The 21,402-nt window shown below is 46.5% G+C and overlaps 1 protein-coding gene across 1 annotated transcript in view; it reads left to right on the forward strand.

The window, feature by feature from the left end:
- The window catches only part of LOC147701272 (IgGFc-binding protein-like), a 901,303-nt gene that overhangs the window by 665,076 nt on the left and 214,825 nt on the right, over positions 1-21,402 (forward strand). Inside the window, exon 33 of the mRNA XM_086929332.1 lies at positions 20,627-21,225. Within this exon, the coding sequence (XP_086785458.1) occupies positions 20,627-21,225 (599 nt within the window). The remainder of the gene's footprint in view (positions 1-20,626; positions 21,226-21,402) is intronic.

Consider the following 21,402-nt stretch of genomic DNA (forward strand, 5'->3'; position numbering starts at 1 on the left):
AGATACATCATATGCACGTAGAAATAATCTGACTTGCAAAGTATCAGAAGTGGAGAAAAGATTTATAGCACAAGTAGATGATCGATGCAGACGACAGAAGATTCTAAAAATGTCAGGACAATGGAAAATAGACTGGACAGAAGAAGAGAAGGCACATAAAAAGAAAGGTAGCAATGGTCCAATAGCATTGGATAGAACGCAGAAAGGAAAGTTATGTTTAGCTCGAAGCAAAACGTATTACGAGAGTGAATTTGTAGGTGAGGTTAGTTGCGAGCACTCTTTTAAACTAGAGTACTACACGAAAGATTTTATGAAAGGAATGCAAGCTATTCCGAATGTGTATTTTGTATGTGGGAGAAATGCCTATGTAAAACTGCCTGACAATTGGTATGGTTCGTGTTACTTGGCAATTGTCTTCCCCAAAATATATCATGCAAAGGATTTAGCGATTATAGAAGGAAAGGCTTCGAGGAGGACGAAAAGGGAAGTAGGAGATGCAGAAGTAGTAGGAGATGTATTTGGAGCGATGTTTCCATTGTTAGGTTTGATTCTTAACGATGTTAAGATTAGAAGGTTAGCGACAGTCGTGGATAGATTGTCTGCTAGTACTGCAAGATCATTAATGTTAGTAGAAGGTGAGATGCAGTCGATTAGAGCAATGGTTTTACAGAACAGACTTGCTTTAGATGTGATATTAGCAAAGGAAGGCGGAGTTTGTAAAGCTTTGAAAGTTCAGGAATGTTGTACTTATATTCCTGATAATTCAAAACCACTTGAGAAAGTCATACAGAACATTACGCAGATTCATCAAGAAATTGAAGATTTATCAAAAATAAATGTTTGGGAAAAAGTAGGAAATGGAGTGGGAAAGGTTGGAAGTTGGTTTGCTAATCTAGGCAAAAGTATAGTTTGGTATATTTTAAAGCCTGTATTAATAGTATTAATTTGCATAATTACATTATTAGGATTAGTAAAACTGTATAAGTGGTATAGGTCGAACCAGTTACAAAGATCGATAAGAGACCAAGAAAGGAGACTAGCTGTGCTACAAGATCAACAGTATAAAAGTCTGAGAACACTTGAATCGATAAAAAGAGGAACTGATGTAACTAGTTCGGTATAAATGATGTATTCAAATTGCTTTTAGTGATGACTCCTAAAAGTCATCAAAGGGGGGAACTGAGAGAGCGCAATTTGAATGCAAAGTACATCGTAACCATATTTAGACGTATATGTTATAAACGTAGGAATGAAACGTATATCGTAATGTAAAGTTGACAATTATAACATAAAAGCCAACGAATGTGATAACATGTTATAGGAAACGTAAATGTATTCACATGTTAAAATGCATTAGATTTAGAAGGCCTGTATATATGATGGGTAATGTAGTAGTATTCTATGTATTACATATTTGATGTAGAATGTATTTAAGTATAACTAGGGCTTTTCCTAAAAGTACGAATATATAAATGTATGCCAAAGGTTATACTGTATAGAGGGTTTCTGTAGGAATGCTGGAAGAGTTTAGGTCATTTGTGTTTGTAACCTGACTGACCAAGAGTTCGAAGGAGCATAGTCACAAGAATGTAATTTAGAGGGTTTGTAAAAGTCGTAAATAGCTTGATGTGGACGTGAGAGCCGAGAAGTCTAGCACTTGTTAGATTTAAGGTGACAATGCCGGACGGAGCTCATTGCCCGAACGTGAGGAGAGACGCTTTTGAGGTGGACTATGTTTTGACAAGACCATTCACATGATCTAGAAGGTTAAAAAGTGTACAGATAAGTTAAAGTCTTGTCTAAGTTTCTATGATATGCGATCTGAAAGAGTCAATAAAAGTCGACGATGAGATGATGAAGGTGACATCGAAAGGAGAAGGGTCAACTTAACGAACGACGCAAGGAATGGACCAATGGAAGAAGCAGGAAGTTGACATCATCGGGGGAAGTCCGTGGTGGGCGTCAAGGGGCGTTCCACCCACACGGTGATTGTGTATTTTAGGGACAGCACCCCGGGGAGGAGAGAGCAATCAGGGAAGAGCAATGTGAGGAGGTGGCAATTTTGGGAGATTAGGAATAGCGAGACGAATTGCTCAGAGCGAGGGCGAAGGGTAGATGCCTTGAGCAGATGCGCTAAGACATCAGAGCGCAAGGGAGCAGTAGGCCGAGGACCCTTAGAGAGAGCGGATGGGTAGGCAGATAGGGTACTGCTTCTGAAACTTAAGATTTCCTTTAGGGCTAAAGAGAGTTTGAACTTCTTTGGAAGTCAAACTGCTGACACCTTTTTAGGGAAGAAATTTGCGAAGTAGGGTTGACACATAGTATAGAGTAGGGACAGATTAACTTGATGATGTTTTTATCTTACTGCAGATTAAGCATGAGCGGATTTTGCGGATTGGCAATCCGCGAATTTTGCGGATTTGCGGATTCGCAATCCGCAAAATCCGCGAATTCCCGCGAATTTGCGGATTTTTTTTTTTTTGTGTTCGCCCGTGTTTCTGCCAGTTCGCGAGGGTTTTTACAATTTGCGAACTTACCTGTCGGGTCGCAAGTTTTGCGAACTTGTTGTTTCTACGTGTCCAGCCTGTTTGGGACACTCTTCTTCATCACTGCCACTCTCTGTCACCACTGCCACTCTCTGACTACTCATGCCACCCTCTGGCCCACCCATGCCACCCTCTGTTTCATCACTACACCCTCTGGTTGTCCAGTGTACATTATTTTCGGCAAAGCAAAGCACACCTTCCCTGCCTCAAGTGACCTGAATTAATTTGGGGCTGATTAATGTGTCACAGAATATTTTTTTAGCTGGCACCTGCTTCCTTAGTGCGCCCTGATTAGTGATCTTTTGCACTTGCTAAGTGCTTTCATTGTTGCAAAATTAGTTACAACACCTGCCCTGCCCCAACTGACAATAATGAATTAGGGGCTGATTAATGGATTTTAACTTCCAGCCTGGCTCCTGCTTGTCTCCCTTAGCTGTAATTCAGGACCTTTGTGGCATATGTGTAACTATTCTGAGGTTCAGAGCAGGGTCACATAATAGTTTCAACTGGCAACTGAACTCTGGAGGGGCCCCTCAGGAAGCACTACAGGAAATGGCTACTAATGATGTGCCTGAACTTTTGAACCTGGTAAGTAGTTACTTTCAGTTTTGCCAAGATCGTATTTCTGCAATTTTGCACTTATTCGCGGGGCGCGAACTCACGCGAACAGTGCGAGCAGTGCGAGCAAAATCCGCTGCTCGCGGATTTGCGGATTTTGCGGGAAATTCGCAAATCTCGCGGATTGCGGATTTCCCGAAAATCCGCAAAATCCGCGAGCGGAACGGATTTTCCGCCCACGCCTACTGCAGATGACGCGGAAGGAACCACTTCACACCGAAGCTTAAGAGGCTGATATTGAAACTGATTTTATATTTTGTATACTTTGAGATTTTTCCTGAGTGGATTGTATCGCATCCAAATTAATCTTTATATAAACTCTTAAAAACTCTATCAGTTGTAAGTGGTTCTTCAGAGTGGCGTCAGTTAATGGGGTTTGTCTAACCAAGGCGGGGGTGGTCCTTTCCTCAATGACAGATACGAGCGGTCCAAAACAGATGAATGGGATTCTTTATTAAATTTATCATACTCATAAATTGATATCAAAATCTCATTCCCCGCACGTGTGTATAAAGCACTTCTTCACAATTAATGGTGTGTACATAAGAGATTTTGTCACGAATAAACATGAGTGTGCGTGTGCATAGCAAGCACCTCATCACCATTAAACACAAGTATAGCAGGCATTTTATCATCCTTGGCATGTGTGTACCAGGCACTTAACCTCTGTGTGTCAGAAATGTTATCATCAGTGATCATGTGCATATCAGGCACGAAATTAGCGTCACACGTATGTTTATCAGGCACTTCTTCACCAATGACTGTGTGCATCAGTCACTTCGGCCCACGACTCTCCGGTGTATTATTAAACAGGTGCTCCTTATCAGTAAACAAGGCTCACTTGTGCACTTTATTCTAATTAAAGGCAGTCGCGGCTTGCAATACTCGTGGACACTGTGGTACCAGCATATTCTGAAAGGCCTTTATTTCAACCCACACAAGTTTCTGCCAAGCATCGCTTGCCTTCACGGTGTCAGCCTGTGAAAGGAGCCTCCCTCATTCCACATTTAAAGCAATCCGTCATTAAAGCCTTCCGCGTGAGCAGCCTGCTGTTAAGGCACGGTAATCCGGAATACCAGCCCGCGTAGAACGAGGGCTTAAAATGTACTGTACCCATGCCGAGAAGTGTTGGTACGCTTTCTCAAATTTAAGAACAGCAGCAAGTACTCTGTAAAATCAAGATGAATATCCAATATGATGAAAAAGGTAAGTTTATTCAGGTAAAGAAAATGTCCCATCCATCAGCTTGCTCTAGTCAGGTGCAACTGACTTGCCGACCACTCATATACATTCCATTGCTATGGAGCTGCTTGAACAACAACTCAAGCTCTTAAAGGGACAAGTATGTACATACAAGTAAAAGGCACAATATTACACACCTTCCTTCCTGCAATAAAAACAAACAAAAAAAAACAACAACAAAAACATTCAACTGTTCATCTCATAATCTTTAAATTTAGAAGGTAAACTTCTTCTCCTGCATTCCCTTTGAATGAAGTTAGGAACATTAGATGTTGTGTCTGATTCACAAGTATCAAGTTTGTTATTTCCATTATGTAAAACATTTTTGTCTTCGAGTAGTGTATTATTTTTCCAGACAACAACCCTGTTCAAGTTCCATTTGCGAGAGTCTTCGGTCTTAATGGCATTTCTCAAAATCTTGATAACCTTGTGAGGTTTTGAAAATAGACCTGACCTTTTCTTACTCTCAGAAGCCCTTATCATGACCAAATCCCCTACCTTAACAACAGTTGTTTTTACAGACTTCCTGGAATCAAAATTCTCTTTCCTAGCAATAGCCTTTTTCTCTTCATTTACTTCTCGCATATGTTGAGAAAGAGGACCTTCCCTTCTTTTGAATTCAGCATCATTCACCCAAAATGTAGCTACTAAAGTGTTTGGATGCCTGTTTTTTAATGAGATAAAAGGGCTATACCCAGTAGTGGCATGGGGGGTGAACCTATAAGCTTCAACTTTTCTATGTATTTCACTCTTCAAATCAAGACCATTTTGTTTTGACATATTTATGGTCTCTTTGAGCACCCGCACAAAACGTTCCACCATACCATTGCACTCTGGGTGGTACAAGGCACATAATTTATGGTCAATTGAACAGCGTTGCACAAAATCCTTCATTTCACAAGACACAAATTGGACACCATTATCTGTCAAGATGGATCCAGGTAAAACTTCCTGTGTAAAAACTTCTCTGAGAAAGATTATGACTTGTTTAGAGTCAACGGAGCACATTACCAAGGGCCTTATCGCCGCTTTAGCTGGACTTTTTCCCGCTAAAGCTGCAATAATTTTATCGCCCAATAACCAAGCTGTCACTAACACCAGTTAGCGACAGCTTGTAGGCGATAGCGAGCATTTTGGGGCCCACTTTGCATGTCAGTGATATTTATCGCTAATGACATGCAAAATGGGGGTGCCAAACTGTTAGCGACTGAAAACCGTCGCTAACATCGCTATCGCCTATTACCTAGAAAGGCGAAGCGATGGAAATATTCGCTCTAAGCGCGAATATCGCCAATCGCTAACGCCTGCAAATACCAGTTCTTAGCCATGTTATCCAATGGAAGGTGAAAACTTACAGTCTTTATTCCAAAATGTTCACACGCTCTGCTCTGAAGGCTTTTGTATAACCATAGATAACAATTATGAACTGATTCTGTTAGCACAAATGGTTATACGCATTATTCCAACTGACTGTTGGGACTCACTGTACTGGAGGTGATTTTAACAATGTCTGTGGTGAGTTAATGGGTAAGAGAACTCGTACTTCTCCCACTCAATCTACTTAATTTCAGGTTGAGTACCAGTGGCCCAAAATGGTTGTGGGGCACTAATTGTAAAATGTTGCTGTGCCATCCTGTGTTCAATATGTGCACTGTCTTCACTGTTTCCACTAGTGATGCTCTCCACTGAATGACCACTCTCCATATATTATGCACATCAATATATTTAAAGTTCCAAGCAGTTAAATATAACTTCTTTATTGTGTTCCCCGACCTTCTCACCTGTATTCTTCTTTATGTCAGTATTGCACTCCTCGGTGCTTGTAATGTGTTGTGGATCTTTGGATTGCATGGGCAGTTGGAGAGCTGCTGGCGTAGATTGTGGATGCTCCCTGGCGCTCACCTGTATTTACTCATCTTCTTCAATAAAGTGCTTTCCTATAACCTCGCCTGGACCTTCATTACAATGACCAACTCCACAAATCAATTTTGAAGTAAATGTACTGATGTATTTAACTTTTGCGCAGATCAGCTACATATAATTGTAATACTTTTTTTTGGCGCTCGTTAAAACACACACTTTGTCAAATTGTTTGGCTTTCCATAGTAAGCTCTATGCATTGTACGAATATGAATAGGATTTCTTGTTTTTTTTTAAAATTGCTTCTCAACAAAGAAGGGAAGTGCAAGAGGTGTTTAACTTCGGCGCAGTTCAATTAAATAAGACTTTCGTTTGCGCTCGTTACTAACACTAACAGACACAAATACCCACACATCGCAAATTGTTTTTTTCCAAACTATGGGCTTGACTATTGTTTTCTATGTGTTTTTGTGGAATGTGAATGTGGAATTTTTTGCTTTGAGGTGTCTCGGATCGAATTCACAAGCCAATTGATTATGATGTTATCTATGCAATTGTGCAGTATATTACCTTGGACATTTACCCATAATGTGTCCCTTGTTGAGCAACGCTATTAATAACTTTCTTAATTAATCACAGTGATTAACAGTTCAAGCCAGATAAGGATCTCCCACGATGATTAAGGTAAAATAAACTGCTCCATAAGAGAATAGATCACAGAAATTAAGTCAAAATGAGAGATTTGGCAAATTTTCCTTGAAATGCTGTGGTAGCTGCACAGAGTAAGCGGACGACCACTTGTTTTCCACACACACTAATGGAGCCCACATCGAAGCCTCCCAACCCTTAAACCTGAAAGTTTGTTAGAGTGAGGCATGTGGCGATGCTCATAATGTCGGTAAAACATATTTTTTACTCACATGAAAGTAGTTGTAGTCTATATAGAACAGCAAGGAAAACTGTAGATTTTGAAAGTTATTTGATTTTGAGACAAACCCAAGTTCATGAAAAAAAAAATGTTGGGTGCGCAGGGTAGATTTCAGACCATCATCACCAGTGTAAAATCAAGATGAATATCCAATATGGTGAAAAAGGTAAGTTTATTCAGGTAAAGAAAATGTCCCATCCATCAACTTGCTCTATTCAGGTGCAACTGACTTGCCGACCACTCGTATACATTCCATTGCTATGGAGCTGCTAGGACAACTCAAGCTTTTAAAGGGACAAGCATGTACATACAAGTAAAAGTCCCAATATTACATACTCCTTCCCTGTCAATTTAAACGAATATCGAAATTTAATAAAATAACCTTTATACACAAAACCGGAGCGATTCCTTACAGAAGTTTAGAAATGCAGGCTTTTCAGTTAGCAAAATAAAACAAGTCATTTATGTAACAAGTCAACTAGCCTACGGAAGCAAATACGATTTTAACCCCTTCGCTGCGAGGGTTATTCCCCCGCTGTGCTGGGGGGAGGGGGGTGCGCACAGCCCCCCCATGCTCTTGACGAGCTCCGCTCCTCATGAGCTACGGCACTCCGGTGCTCATGACGAGCTGAGCTCGTCACAGGTGTATTGACTCCCGTGGAACGCTCAGCACAGCAGGGGAATTCTCCCCGCACCTGAGCGTTCCACAGGACATGACGAGCTGAGCTCGTCATGAGCACCGGAGCGCCGTGGCTCATGACGAGCTCAGCTCGTCATGAGCGTCGAAGGTGTTAAGCAAATAATGTAGGCCCACGCATACACCAAAAAGGTCTTAGAGATTGATTGAGACAAAAAATAAGGAAGTTCAAATATTTTAAGTATTTTTTTTTTTGTAATTTCTTTTTATTAAACAATAAGACAATACGAAAAGGAAATCAACTCTCAGGTGAGTGCATTCAATTCTAAAGCATTAAGCAAATCAACACAATGTAGGATCACATATCAATAATCAACATTAGGTTCACGGGGATTCCTGTGCTTCTAAGTCTGATCTCGTCGTGGGTGGCTCACAAATTTCTCATCAGTGACTATTCCACGCTCCCCAAACCTTCCTCCATTTTTGCGGGCAACCCCTGGCCACTTACACCGATCTCTCCCGGAACATGCACCAATCAAGATCCTCCGCCCACTTATTGATTCGGGGCGGCTGACTGGCCCCCCAGAGTTGAGCAATATTACTTTTGGCCACCATATAGGCCAGAGTCACCCATTGTTTCTGGTACACATTTAGGTCAGTTAGCTCCCACAAATTCAGCAGGCATCTCCGGGCCTCTGGTCGCATTCCCGCACCCAAAACTTTCCTCAACTCCTCGTGAACTTTCGCCCAATATATATGGATAACATTAAAATGCCATAGGATATGCATCAATGTACCGACCTCTTCTACAAACTCCACTCTCAGCTCTCCCCATTCGTACCAGACGAGGCCCCAATATGTAGGATCTATGCAGAATCTTTAACTGCACCAGCCGGAGCCACATCTGGATAGCTTTGACCTTGGGGGATGACACCGCCTCCATCCAGTCCTCCTCATCAAGTTCTAGCCCATCTGCACACCACTGAGCCCTGAGCCGCACCAATGGGTCCTCCGAGTTATTAATTAATTTCCTATAGATCAACGAGATGGTTTTCTCGGGAATATGACCATGCAGCACACGTTCCTCAAGAGGAGATGCTTCCAGAAGCTCCGTGGTGAGGGCATGTCTAACCTGCAGATAACGAAAGTACTCATTATGGTGTAAACTATACTGCTTTACGAGGGATTCAAACGTGAGTACTGAGTTCTTACCCCATACATCTTTAACCTGGGTAATCCCTATGAGATCCCATCTGTCAAATCCCTTAGTCCTCCACAGACTGCCCAACTTTTCGGAATTTAAGAGGGGGGTTGCGAGTGTCAATCTGCCCTCCCACCCAAGATACCCGTTGGCTGTGTGCCACACCTCCGCCGCATGTGCGGTATGGCCAGTCAAGGGAAACCTCCCGGGCCTAGCGTACAGAGCTCGATCTAACATCCCACCCGGGGCCTGGCCTCGATCCATAGCGAATCCCGGATCTCCGGGAAGTCCGTAAACAATATTATTCACCGCTGCCAGTTGCCAGGCCCAATAGTACTTCCGCAAATCGTGAAGTCCTATCCCGCCATCATACAACGGAAGGGTAATTTTTTTAAAGGCGATTCGGGCCCCACCTTCCCAGAGGAGCTGTCTCTGAAGAGCCTCTATTTCTCTGAAGTATGCGGCCGGCACTGGGTCCATCGAGTTTTGCAAGACATTCAAGAACTGAGGCAGAGCCATCATCTTAAAGAGGGCGGCCCGTCCAAGCAGGGAGAGTGGAAGAGCTTTCTAGCGCTCCACATCTTTCCTGCATCTACTCAGTGGAGAAGCCAGAATGTTATCATACCGCAACTTTGGGTCCAACGTGATAAATATACCAAGATATTTGAACCCTGCCGCCTCGATATGAATAGGGCACAACTCGCACCAACACAAAGATCACCGACTTTGCCCAATTAATAGCTAATCCAGAATAGCTACCAAAGCCAACAAGCGCATCAAGAAAGTTGCGGAAGGATTCCTTGGGGTGAGTGAGATAAAGCAGAACGTCGTCCGCGTACAGGGAGATCTTATCTTCCCAGTCAGGAGTCCACCGCAAACCCCGGATCGACCTATCCCATCTAACCCAGGCTGCCAGCGGCTCCATAGCGAGCGCGAAGAGCAGTGGTGACAGTGGGCACCTCCGTCTGGTGCCCCTCCCTAACGGAAAATCACTATACTTACAATTGTTGATGACCACTCTAGCCAGAAGGTTTGCATATAGCAGGCGCACCCAACCGATAAATTCATCTCCGAAGCCTGGCTTAGCAAACACTGCAAACAGATATCTCCACTGCACCCTATCAAAGGCCATTGTGGTGTCAAGAGATACCAACACTGTTTGCCCATGAATTTTTGAGGAGCTTCCAAGGATTCCGTGGAGCCTTCGCAAATTTAGCGCCGTGTTACGGCGCGGCATAAACCCGGATTGATCCGGGTGGACCAGGGTGTTAATCACTTTGACCAATCTAGTAGCCAGTAGTTTCGCAAGTATCTTAGGTTCCGCATTTAGAAGCGATATGGGCCAATAGGAGGAACATTGTGTCGGAGGCTTGCCTGCTTTGTGTATGACCACTATATTGGCCACCCGCTGATCATAGGGGAGTTCCCCCTTTTCTTTACTTTCCACGAACATAGCACAGATGTGAGGGGCAAGTTTATTAGCGTTCAACTTATACAATTCAATAGGCATCCCATTGGTGCCCGTCGCTTTACCCACGGTAGCTGCCTAATTGCCTGAGCTACTTCATCGTCGGACTATGCCGAGTCAAGATAGCTCCCGTCTTCCTCCGTCAGACGTGGCATACCTACGTCCTTAATCATTTCGGCATTGTCCGTTTCACTACTGGCCGTATAAACCTTCCGGTAGTAGTCAGAGAACTCATCTGCCACAGCCTGCAGTTCTGTGATCCTGCGTGACCCTAGCCCTTCCAACTCAGGTACTAACCTAGATGTGCGTTCCCCGTGCTCGAGCCATGCGACCAGTTTACCTGCTTTATCGCCATGTTCATAGATACTTCTCTGGACGGCATTATGCTGAGCCACCGCTCTATTCCTGACAAGATTTCCGGAGTAGCAACAAATGGAGCCCCACCTGTGTGGGTGACCTATCTACCTTCTCCTCGAGAAGTATAACTTCTGCCTCTTTCTGTGCCACCTCCGCATGGCCCGCCCTCTTCTTCCCATACACCAGCACTTCAACTCTAGCTACCGTTTTATATGCTTCCCAGAGGGACTGCGCAGAATACACCGATCCCTTGTTCTCCATAAAATAGCGGTCTGACATCCGGAAAATCTCCTTCTTAATAGCAGGGTCTTTTAACTGCCAGGCACCGATGGGAGCTACTCTACTCACTGTCGGTATATCAAGGGTGAGGGAAAGCCATAACGGGGAGTGGTCAGAAATTCCCCAACCAAGGTATCTCACTTCCTGGATCATGGACATCATCGCCGCAGAGAGTAGCAAATAGTCCAGCCTAGACAGGCTGCCATGAGCAGCCGAGACATGGGTGTAATGCGTCAACAACAGATTATGTACCCGCCAGTCCCAGCGTGTCAAGAAATTCTGAGAGCCATCTCTGCGTCTGTCTGAGCACCCGGGGTGTACTCCGATCAACCACCCCATCAATCACTGAATTAAAATTACCACCTAAGACTAGACCACTAAGAGGCAGCGTGAGGAATATAGTACTCAACTGGAGCCCCCTGGCAGTGCACCGCAGGCAACCTCGGGGCAACGTCTCCTAGGGACCCCCAACCACCTCCGTACCGGGGGCCATGGCTCTTCGCCAGCCGTCTCCGCTCTCGCTTTCACTGCGCGGAGTGGCCCTCAGCCACTGCAATAACGGCCTACAGCTGCGCTCCGAAGCCCCAGCCACTGCCAGGTCAATCTCGCCCAGCCATCATGCAGGGCAGAAAGGTCTCAGTCTGAAGGCCAGGCGGTACATACATAAATAGAAAGGTAATCGCCCGGCCCCAAGCAATCCAAGTGGCTTGTACCGACAGGGGAAACAAGTTCTTGACCATGATACTGACACCTCTAGAGCCGGTAGTGAATCCAGCGTGTACCACCAATTTATATCCTCCCTTGTGGAGGGCCATGCACTTATTTCCGACTAAATGCGTCTCTTGCAATAAAATCACATCCGGGGAATGTCGCCAAACGAGTTGACTGACGGTCCCTCTCTCAATCTTGTCACCCAAGCCGTTCACATTCCAGCTCTGCACTCTTATCCCCGACCCTCGGCTATTCTGTGTCACCGGACCCATGCTGGAGACAAAGCGCAACAATATTATCACCTGAGTTAAAAAAAATAACAAAAAAACCCACAATCACACAACAACAAATACGACAACACATAAAGAAAAAATATTCCCAGCACTCCTCCCCCACCCTGCACGCTTGCTCCTGGCTTACGCCTGACCCCAACTTGCAGTGTGCCTGTCGCCCCACACTCTAACTAACCAACTAACTAAAGATAGTAGTGAGGAGGAAGACAGCTCCGAAGGACATCACCCCACCCCCCCCTCCATCCCCCAAACTCCCATTCAATGATTACACACATCTCTTATAGTCATAATGAAAGACACATATATCGGACACCCAGTGTACAGTCCCAGGGACCCGCCCATATTTCTGCTCTAACACTTCACCCCCTTCCATGTTTCCAGGTACCTCAGACTCTTGCCAGGGTGTGCGTCGGACCAGTCTGAGGCAATTTCAGGATTGTCAAAAAGCCACAATTTCCCATGGAGCTCAATCCGCATTCGGGCCGGAAACATCATGGCGTATTTCCCACCCCTCTCCCTGAGTCTCTTCTTAATGCCCAGGAAACCCAGGCGTTGTCTCTGGACAGTTTGCGTTAAATTAGGAAGAGATTACCATTCTTGAATTTCAGAGGGCCTCCCAACCTGGAGGCTTGCAGGATAGCGTCTCTATCTCTGAAATTCAGTACTCTCGCGATCAGCGGACGTGGGGGAGGCCGCGGCCTTCTGCCCGGGACTCTATGTGCCCTTTCAACTGTAAAGAAATTACTCAGACCTTTGGGCAGCAGGTGTTTAAGAACAAGATCCTCCACGAATAAATCAGGGGCCGGGCCTTCAGCCTTCTCGGTGACCCCCACTATCCTAACGTTGTTCCTCCGAGCCCTCCCTTCATAGTCGTAGAGCTTCCGGCTTGCAAGCTCCCCAGCCCGCCTTAGCTCCCGCATTTCCAGCTGCAATGAGGCCACGTCGTCCGTCAGACTCGCTGTTTTGATGTCAAGGGACTTGACCTTCTCACTGGTTTTGGTGAGATCCGCACGGATGAGGTTGACTTTGATGCTGATTGTATCTAACTTATGGTCAAGCGACTCCATTTTCTGTCCCAGAGATGTTCTATTCCCATATATAGCCGCCATAACATCAAGAAGCGTCGGCTCTGCCAGTGGGCCATGAGATTTCTTCCCTGAGTCTTGCACCTTTTTCAAGTCTTGCGGGGACCCCTTGGTCGTCGTGTAGCGGTACAGTTTTATAGTCTGGACATAACGAGAACCCTTGGAAGATCGAGATTGAGGCTTCTCGGTTTCAGGTTTGGATGCCATTATTAAATCTTGACCAGGACTCCTAGCAATACGCAGAGCGTCCACCACCACACCGGCCTGCACTGTAGATGTGTCTGGAGCCCCAGCCCCTCTGCACTCCCTACCCCAGGGTAGTGGGTCAATCCGTTGGCCTCACCCCCGGCACACAGCCAGACACCTCCAGTCACCAAACCGGCTAATCTATGAACAGGATCGTCACTGGTCACTCACCGGTTCTCAGTGCCCACTCCCAGGTAATCCGGGAAGGGGGGGGGCAGAGGGGGACAGGATGTAAGCAACAGTCTCGCTGAGGAGGCGATTCAAACAACAGGCCTCAGGAGCTTCCTTCCGGGGGCGGCCACGCCGCAAGGGCCACTGACACCAACTGGAGCCCCCGGCAGTGCACCGCAGGCAACCTCGGGGCGACGTCTCCTAGGGCCCGCCAACCGCCTCCGTACCGGGGGCCATGGCTCTTCGCCAGCCGTCTCAGCTCTCGCTTTCACTGCGCGGAGGGGCCCTCAGCCACTGCAATAACGACCCACAGCTGCCCTCCGAAGCCCCAGCCACTGCCAGGTCAATCTCGCCCAGCCATAATGCAGGACAGCCCACTGTCTGCACACAGTGTCTCCACAGGCGGGCGCAGCTGGGGGGGCCTCCAAATCAGCCCGGTCAATGCCCCTCTTCACTCCGGTGTCAGCGGCGTCCACACCTCAAGGGAACCGGCCACCCTCAGTCACGGCCGCGGGGGTGGCGATTTCACGGCCGGCCGTGTCCCACACTCAAGCCCCTGACTCAGGGCGTCTAGTGGGCCCCGACATCCTCTCACAATGTCCCCCAACAGCACAACGGGACCAGGTCCGCTCCGGCGGGGGGGGGGGCGCCTCAGGGCACAGCCGCACAGCGAGCGGGACCGGAGCCCCAGTCCCCACTCTCACGGCCCGTCTCGGAGCTTCAAAGCCCCTGCCACCACAGTCAGATACCTCCAGTCGGCCGGCAAAGCTCCCCCGCGCCCACAAACGATCCCAGCCAGCAGCGATGCAGCCCAGAAGTGCCCCCAGCCGTGTATAGAGGTCCGCCTCTATCCAAACAGAAATCAGCCGGGCGGAGCTCCAAACAGCGAGTCACTTCCGGTTCCAGCCGCGGGTGTTGTCGAACTCGCGGCCGGCCAGACCATCAACTCGAGCCCCTGGCTGAGGGCGTCTTGAGGCCAGGAACTACGTGGCACGGTGCTCCGGTCCCCGGTATTGCACTGGAGTTGCAGGAGGATGCAGCCGCGGGGTTCCGCTGTCCTTGTAGCGAGACAGCGCATCAGGATCGATGCAGGATGGTGGGGTGAGAGTTCCGTCCCGGCGGAGCTGCTCACCTACGCGGCCATCTTAGGCGCGCGCTAGGCTCCTCCTATGTTAAGTATTGTTAGTTTACGTCCATTTGAGAAAAACGAACATTCATCATCTCTGCCGGCAAACCAGCAAAAACGGGGTGTTTACCACAGCAGCCCCAGAGCATATCCCCTGACAAAAAACAGTGGGGGAGTCGCGGGGGGGTTTGTCGCGTGGGGTGAGGGGGGTGGGTCACGCGGGGGGTGAGGGGGTGGGTCGGGCAGGGGGTGAGGGGGTCGGTCGGGCAGGGGGTGTGAGGAGCCGGTTCGCGTGGTGGGGGTGAGGGTCCAGGGGTTAAAAAGAAAGTAAAAAAAAAAAAACTTGAAATATTACCTGGGACGGAGTCCGGGTTGGCGCCTTCGTAGTGACTGGTGGCAACCCCTCTTCTCAGCCAAACCAGACGCTGCTCCAGTAACGCCAGGATTGGCTTGAGCAGGGACTGTCCCCGCCCATAGGTGACCAGGGGCTGCGGCCACTTGCCATTAGCAACCCTCGCCCTCGCTCGCTCTCCTAATGGAGAGCAATGCAGGCTATACTAGTGCGCATATTAGGGCTAGGTAGAAAAATGAACAGCCCAAACCCGAACATGCGCACTGGACCTGCCCGGCTGCTGCTGCCTGTCAGTCAAACAGAAACAACAAACCCAACCCTGCAGATTTGCTGCCCCACCCCCTTCACCGTCCTGACTCCTGAAGGCCCGATTTCGAGTCAGGAGGGTATGATGAAGAATGTGGCCATGCCAGTTAGTGGGGCAACGCCCCAACGCCACCAATGGCATCTACAATCTCTTGCTGAAATTCTCTAATCCCAATTGTTTCAAGACCTTGCACTTTAAAAAAATCTTACACTGACCAAAATAATCCCTAGAAGATGCTATGGTTTAATGAAGTATGCAAGGGATGGAAATTAGATCTACATGGCCTGCTCCAAAGGGAATCCACCAAACAGGCCATTAGGGCTGCAGGATCCAGCTACAAGTCGTTAAGCAAGAACAATAATTCGCAATGCATTAGGTCTTGCTATTGCAAGAATTTTAGCTATTGGCATTGTAAATTACAATGCCTTTTATTGATCTGTTTTGAAAACCTGCAAGCGGTGCGTGAACACGCACTTTGTACTTATAGTCGCTGCTTTCGAGGAGCAAGGCTGGCAGTAACGGCACCTCTTTTACTGCCAGCCTTGCTTCTCATAAGCAAGGACTATAAGCACAAAGTGCGTGTTTACGGACCACTTGCAAGTTTTCAAAACACGTAAATAAAAGGCATTGTCTTTTACAATGACAATAGCTCAAACTCTTGCAAATGTGAGACCGATTGCATTGCAAATGCTTGTTATTTTTATTTCTCCACCAGGCCCACTGCTGTGCTTGGTCCCTCTCTGTGCTGCCGGGCCCTGCCTCCCACTCATTCACGGTCTTGCTGTCTGCTGCTTTTCTTGTTGAAAGTGCAATTTATTTAGGTGATCTAGTGTCTTGCATCGTTTTATGAGGTGGTTAAGACCTTTGACGTTCATGGAGACTATCTTAATGTCAGATGTTAGTTGTGGCTGCTCGGGTGTTGGCTGTGAAGTCATGGTGTGGTGAGTCCCTCGCCTGTGCCCGCGCTTATTATGTGGTCTCTGCCTTGTTTTGAGTACGTTGTGCAGCCTTGTCTCCTAATTGGTGTGCTGGCTTGACCCCCCCTTAGGGCCCTAGTGGGTGTGTGGGAATGGTGATAGGATAGAAGGAAAAAAGAAAAAGAGTATCTCCACGGAGTTGCAAATGTTCGTGCTGTTCGTCCCCCCCTCCGAGCCTCCCCCCGGCCCTCCCGCCCCTCCCCCCTGCCAAAGTACTGTAAACGTGCAACGGCAGCATTACTACCCGCCCTCCGCCCCCCGCCCCCGAGTCCTTGGTGCCCCTTTCCTTTGACTTAGTTCGCGTGTGTTAAAGGATGTATCTGCCGTCACGTTGTGCATAGAGATCTGCATAGAGTTCTGGCTCCTGAGGGTGTAAAATACTGAGATGGTAGCCCCGTTAATGTCGCTGGTGTTCTGCCCATGACCGCGGAGACTGAGGTAGGTAATGTGTCTCAGGTAGACACAATGTTGGTGGTGTCACAGCGGTTGGTTTAGATATTTGAGGTAGATGTGTTGTGCGATCTGATTAATTCTGGTTCTCCTGAGATTGAAGTGTCTCTCTGTCTTCCTCTTTAGCGGCCTCCTGCCGCGCCTAGTTCCGAGCCATCTGAGGACGTCTTCCTCTTCGCCGTACTTGGACTTAGGGCCTCCATTTCCTCTTGTTCCGGTGCCTGGAGGTATCTTCGCAGATAGACGCACTCACAGGCAGCCAATCCACACGCGGCCTACCAGGCATCGCCATGGCCTTCCTTGATACAACACTCGACTCGAAAGAAAACAGTGACCTAGTAGATGTTCTGCTCACTGACGCTGCCAAAACAGTCCTAGGCAACTGGAAGGACACGGGGAAAGCCTCCTTCAAACGCTGGTTCAACTGGGTAACCTTCCTGAGAGGGGCGGACAATATAGCAGCAAACTATCAACCAGCCAACCACACAGCAAGAAGGGGGATGTGGTCAGCCCTAGATGCTCACCTGGAACAATAACCCCCCCTCCTCTCTTCTTCTTTCTTTCTTTTTCGTCCCCACTGTCACTAAAGCCAAGTAAATGGGTCACACTGCATTATATTGTATATGCAAATTATATTTTCAATAAAAATACTTTGAAATTAGAAAGTGCAATTTATACATTTTCCCTTGAAGTCAAAACTCCATAGTACCCCAAAGCCCCTGAAAACATCTGCCGCATGAGAGCTGGGCCTGTTGCCTTTCGCCCATGTAGATAACTGGATGAGTTTTCCCTGTTTCGTCCGAGCCCTTCATGCAACAAATGCCAGGAATGTGTTTTTTTTTCTTCCTGAGCACACCTCTTGCAGCCTGACCTGACAGTGGAGATCAATTCCCTCTTTACTAGGGGCACACTATAGCCTTGTGTCCGGCCTCCTCATGGGCTGATTCAGCGTGTGGCTGCCTCCTGAAATCTAGGTTTCACTGAACATTGCAAAACAAATATTTCCACCCATCCAGCTCGCCCAGTGCCACGTTTCTAGCTGAATCAAGCAGCAGCAGGTGAGCTGGAAAAGAATATTCCCATGGATAAATGAGAGAATTGACTTGTCCTCATGCCTTCACCTTGGGCAGCCCTCTCCTCCCACGTTCTTCACTCGACTTTTATTTTTTAGGCACAAGGTGCTTCCCGTGTTAATTTTCTTTCCCTTTAATTTCTTGTCAGAATGGCGTGGTGGCCACTGCACACCATTCACAGGGGGCTAATAAAAGGGCCATCGATGTCTGTACTGCAGTCGGCGTGCCAGTTGTGTGTCCAGGGCATACAACAGCTTGAAGAAGCTTGCCAATAACTTAAAACAACCGAGTCATTTGTGGGTTTTGTAGCCCGTCCAAACTCCTTCTACCAGGCAGAGAGAGTTAACCTAAATGTTGTTTACAGTTCACATATGCAGATAAGTAACCGTCTTTTTCTGAGCCACCAAAACAGGCTTCAGCGCAGCTGCTCTGACATAGCACTTGCCTCAGTACTCTAATTACCGAAGCAGGATAACAAATTCCAGCTCCTCCAAACACATCCTGAGGCGGGACCTATTCTGAGAGAAATCTTCTCCAGCAGAGGCCTTCCATGACGGTACATATCTGTGCCAGCGACTACGCAAGGTATTCAGACTAAAGTAAGGAAGAATCGAATTTTTTTGTAAGTCTGTGGACCTCGTTTGTTTATTCATTAAATGACTTTAAGCAAAGCAGAGAGGGTGTGGCTTAACTGCCAGAGCAGCCGACTTTAACGTTGGGGAAGCAGGTTCTAGTCTCGGCTTCGGTTCAAGCATCCGGTAAATCTGGGCAAATCACTTAGACTCCCCGAGGCGAAAAAAAATAATAATGTGCCGGTCAGTAATGCAACTGGTGCTCATGAAAAGCACTCTGATATACCTGTGGTCGAGTTTGCACAACATAAAACTCAAAAGAAATATAAGAAGATGATACAAAAATAGATAATGTATTCATGCAAAACGACCTCTTTTTAGGGGCCTAATTTCCTTTTATTAGAAAAAAATCATTATTTTCTAACAAAAAAGCATTTTTACACCAGTTCAGTTTAAATGTAAATCAGAACATTCACCTCGTTAACAACCTAAATCTTCCACTTTGTGATTTCAAATGATATGCGATAGGCCATTTTCTCAAGAAAATATACACCCTTCGGTGTGCCCAAAAACAGAATGGGCAGTAGGTGGCTGCAAGAGCAAGTGCTGGTAAAATTATAAAATTAAAAAATCTACGAATGAACAGTTAGTCGGTAGTGACCTTTACGCTTAAGAGAAGTATTCGATTACAGTCAGCACCATGCAGTCGCTGTTACCGGCACACAAGTATGTGCCGTTGAGCCTACCTGCCCGAAATGAGAAACCGAGCTCAAAGAGTGTGTCGCAAATGTCCTACTAGCAATGGGTGGGATGCATTACCACAGGAAAGTGTCAGCACTCACTCAGCTTTTTGAACTCAGTCCAAGAGGACTAGACCAATAAAGGCATGACTTTTTGTGTAAACTTCAGACATCCTCTACACCAGGGCAGACCGTAAGGCATTCTTACCACTCCTTTCCTTCATGCATTGGCTGATCATGCTCTCTGGGCTTCACCCATGACATGAATACTCAACACAATTGGCTAACACTGCTTCCGGCATTGTTCCCGCAACCATTAACACTGCCACCAACAGTGATCCTGCAACCAATCAAACCTGCATCTGAATGAAATGAAATGAAATAAATCTTATAATGCACTACTAAGCCCAAAGGCATCAAGTCGCCATCTAATCCAATACCTCTTGCTTACAAAGCTCTTTCAGATCACAGCAAAATGTCTACGGCCAGGGCTAGTTTTAGGTGCAGTCACTAAGCTACAGAGATGTGAGGGTTCTCTATAATGAAAAGAGAAAATAAAATAATGTGTTTCAAGAATGGGGAGGTGTGCTGTTCCGCTTGATAAGAATGTATGCAAAGGAAATGCACTGAAACACATTCAATGATGTGTAAAAAGTAATGATAGATGGTCTTTATGTACCAGTTTAGCTAAAACATGTTTACTCATTTAATCTTAGGTTACTTTAATTTTTAATTCGATTTTTAGAGAACCTGCACATGACAAAAATACATTAGTAGCCTTAAACCAAAAGTAAGGTTATATAGTCAAAATAAACAAGCATTTGCAATGCAAAAAGTTTTGCATCTGCGAGAGTTTGAGCTATTGGCATTGGCATTTAGAATACCTTTAATTTAAGTGATTTTAAAACCAGCAAGTGGTGAGTAAACACGCTCTTTGTACTTGTCGTCTTTGTTTACAAGATGCCTGACAGGCAGTAAAAGATTCGCTGTTACTTTGGCTTCTCGTAAGCAACAACTATAAGTACACAGTGCATGTTTACGCACCGCTTACAGATTTTCAACACGCATAAATAAAAAGTGTTGTCATTTACAATGCCAATAGCTTAAACTCTTGCAAATGGGAGACCTATTTCTTTCCATATGCTTGTTGCTTGTCTCTCATGTGGTAAGGACTGTGACAGGGAGGTCTGGCGAGGAGGTGGGCATGACTGCATTATTATTGCAGTGCCATTTTACTTATGGAATCAAATGCCACAGGTATTCTGCTGCAGCCTTTTATGCCATCTGTGGTTCTTCTCTAAAGCAGATCTGTATTTTCTGTTCATCTGTTCTTATTGTGATGTTTTCATGTTGTAGTGAATTAACATATATTATCTGTCTCTTTCAGCACTTCCCTGTGGAGAGAACAGTCACTATGAGGCCTGTGGGAACGCCTGTCCAGCCAGCTGCTCTGACACAAATGCCCCTGCCTCCTGCACTAGCCCCTGCGTGGAGACCTGCCAGTGTAATGATGGCTACGTCCTTAGTGTCGACAAATGTGTCCCTGTAGCAAGCTGCGGCTGCACCTCCAATGGCTTCTACTACAAACCCAATGAGGAATTCTGGTACGATAACCACTGCCACAAGCGCTGTAAGTGTGACCCAACCCTTGGCATGGTGGTCTGCAGGAATACCAAATGCAAAGACAGCGAAAAATGCATGCTGGTCAATGGAGTTCGAGGCTGCTTCCCAGTCAGCTACTCCACCTGTACCGGCAGTGGAGATCCTCACTACACCACCTTGGATGGACATAGATTCGATTTCATGGGCACCTGCGAGTATCAACTGGTTGGCCAAGTCACCACGGATCCCTCTCTTACTGATTTCACAGTCAAAGTTCAGAATGACAACCGAGGAAGCAAGAAAGTTTCATACACCAAAGTGGTGACACTGGAGGCCTACGGCATAAACATAACCCTCAGCAGAGACTTCCCTCGCCAGATCCTGGTAGGTATAGAGCCGCATCAGTCAGCGGATACATAGTGAACTGTCACTGCCAATTATTTTTGGCATTCGGTAACACTAGCCTGGTAAAACAGTACAAAACGTGTACACAGCTCAAAGTCAGGCATGTGCTAAATATAATATTTAGACAGCTAAAGCAATAGTTTCAAAAACAAAACG

Source organism: Lissotriton vulgaris, chromosome 7, assembly GCF_964263255.1.
Source record: "Lissotriton vulgaris chromosome 7, aLisVul1.2, whole genome shotgun sequence".
NCBI lineage: Eukaryota > Metazoa > Chordata > Amphibia > Caudata > Salamandridae > Lissotriton > Lissotriton vulgaris.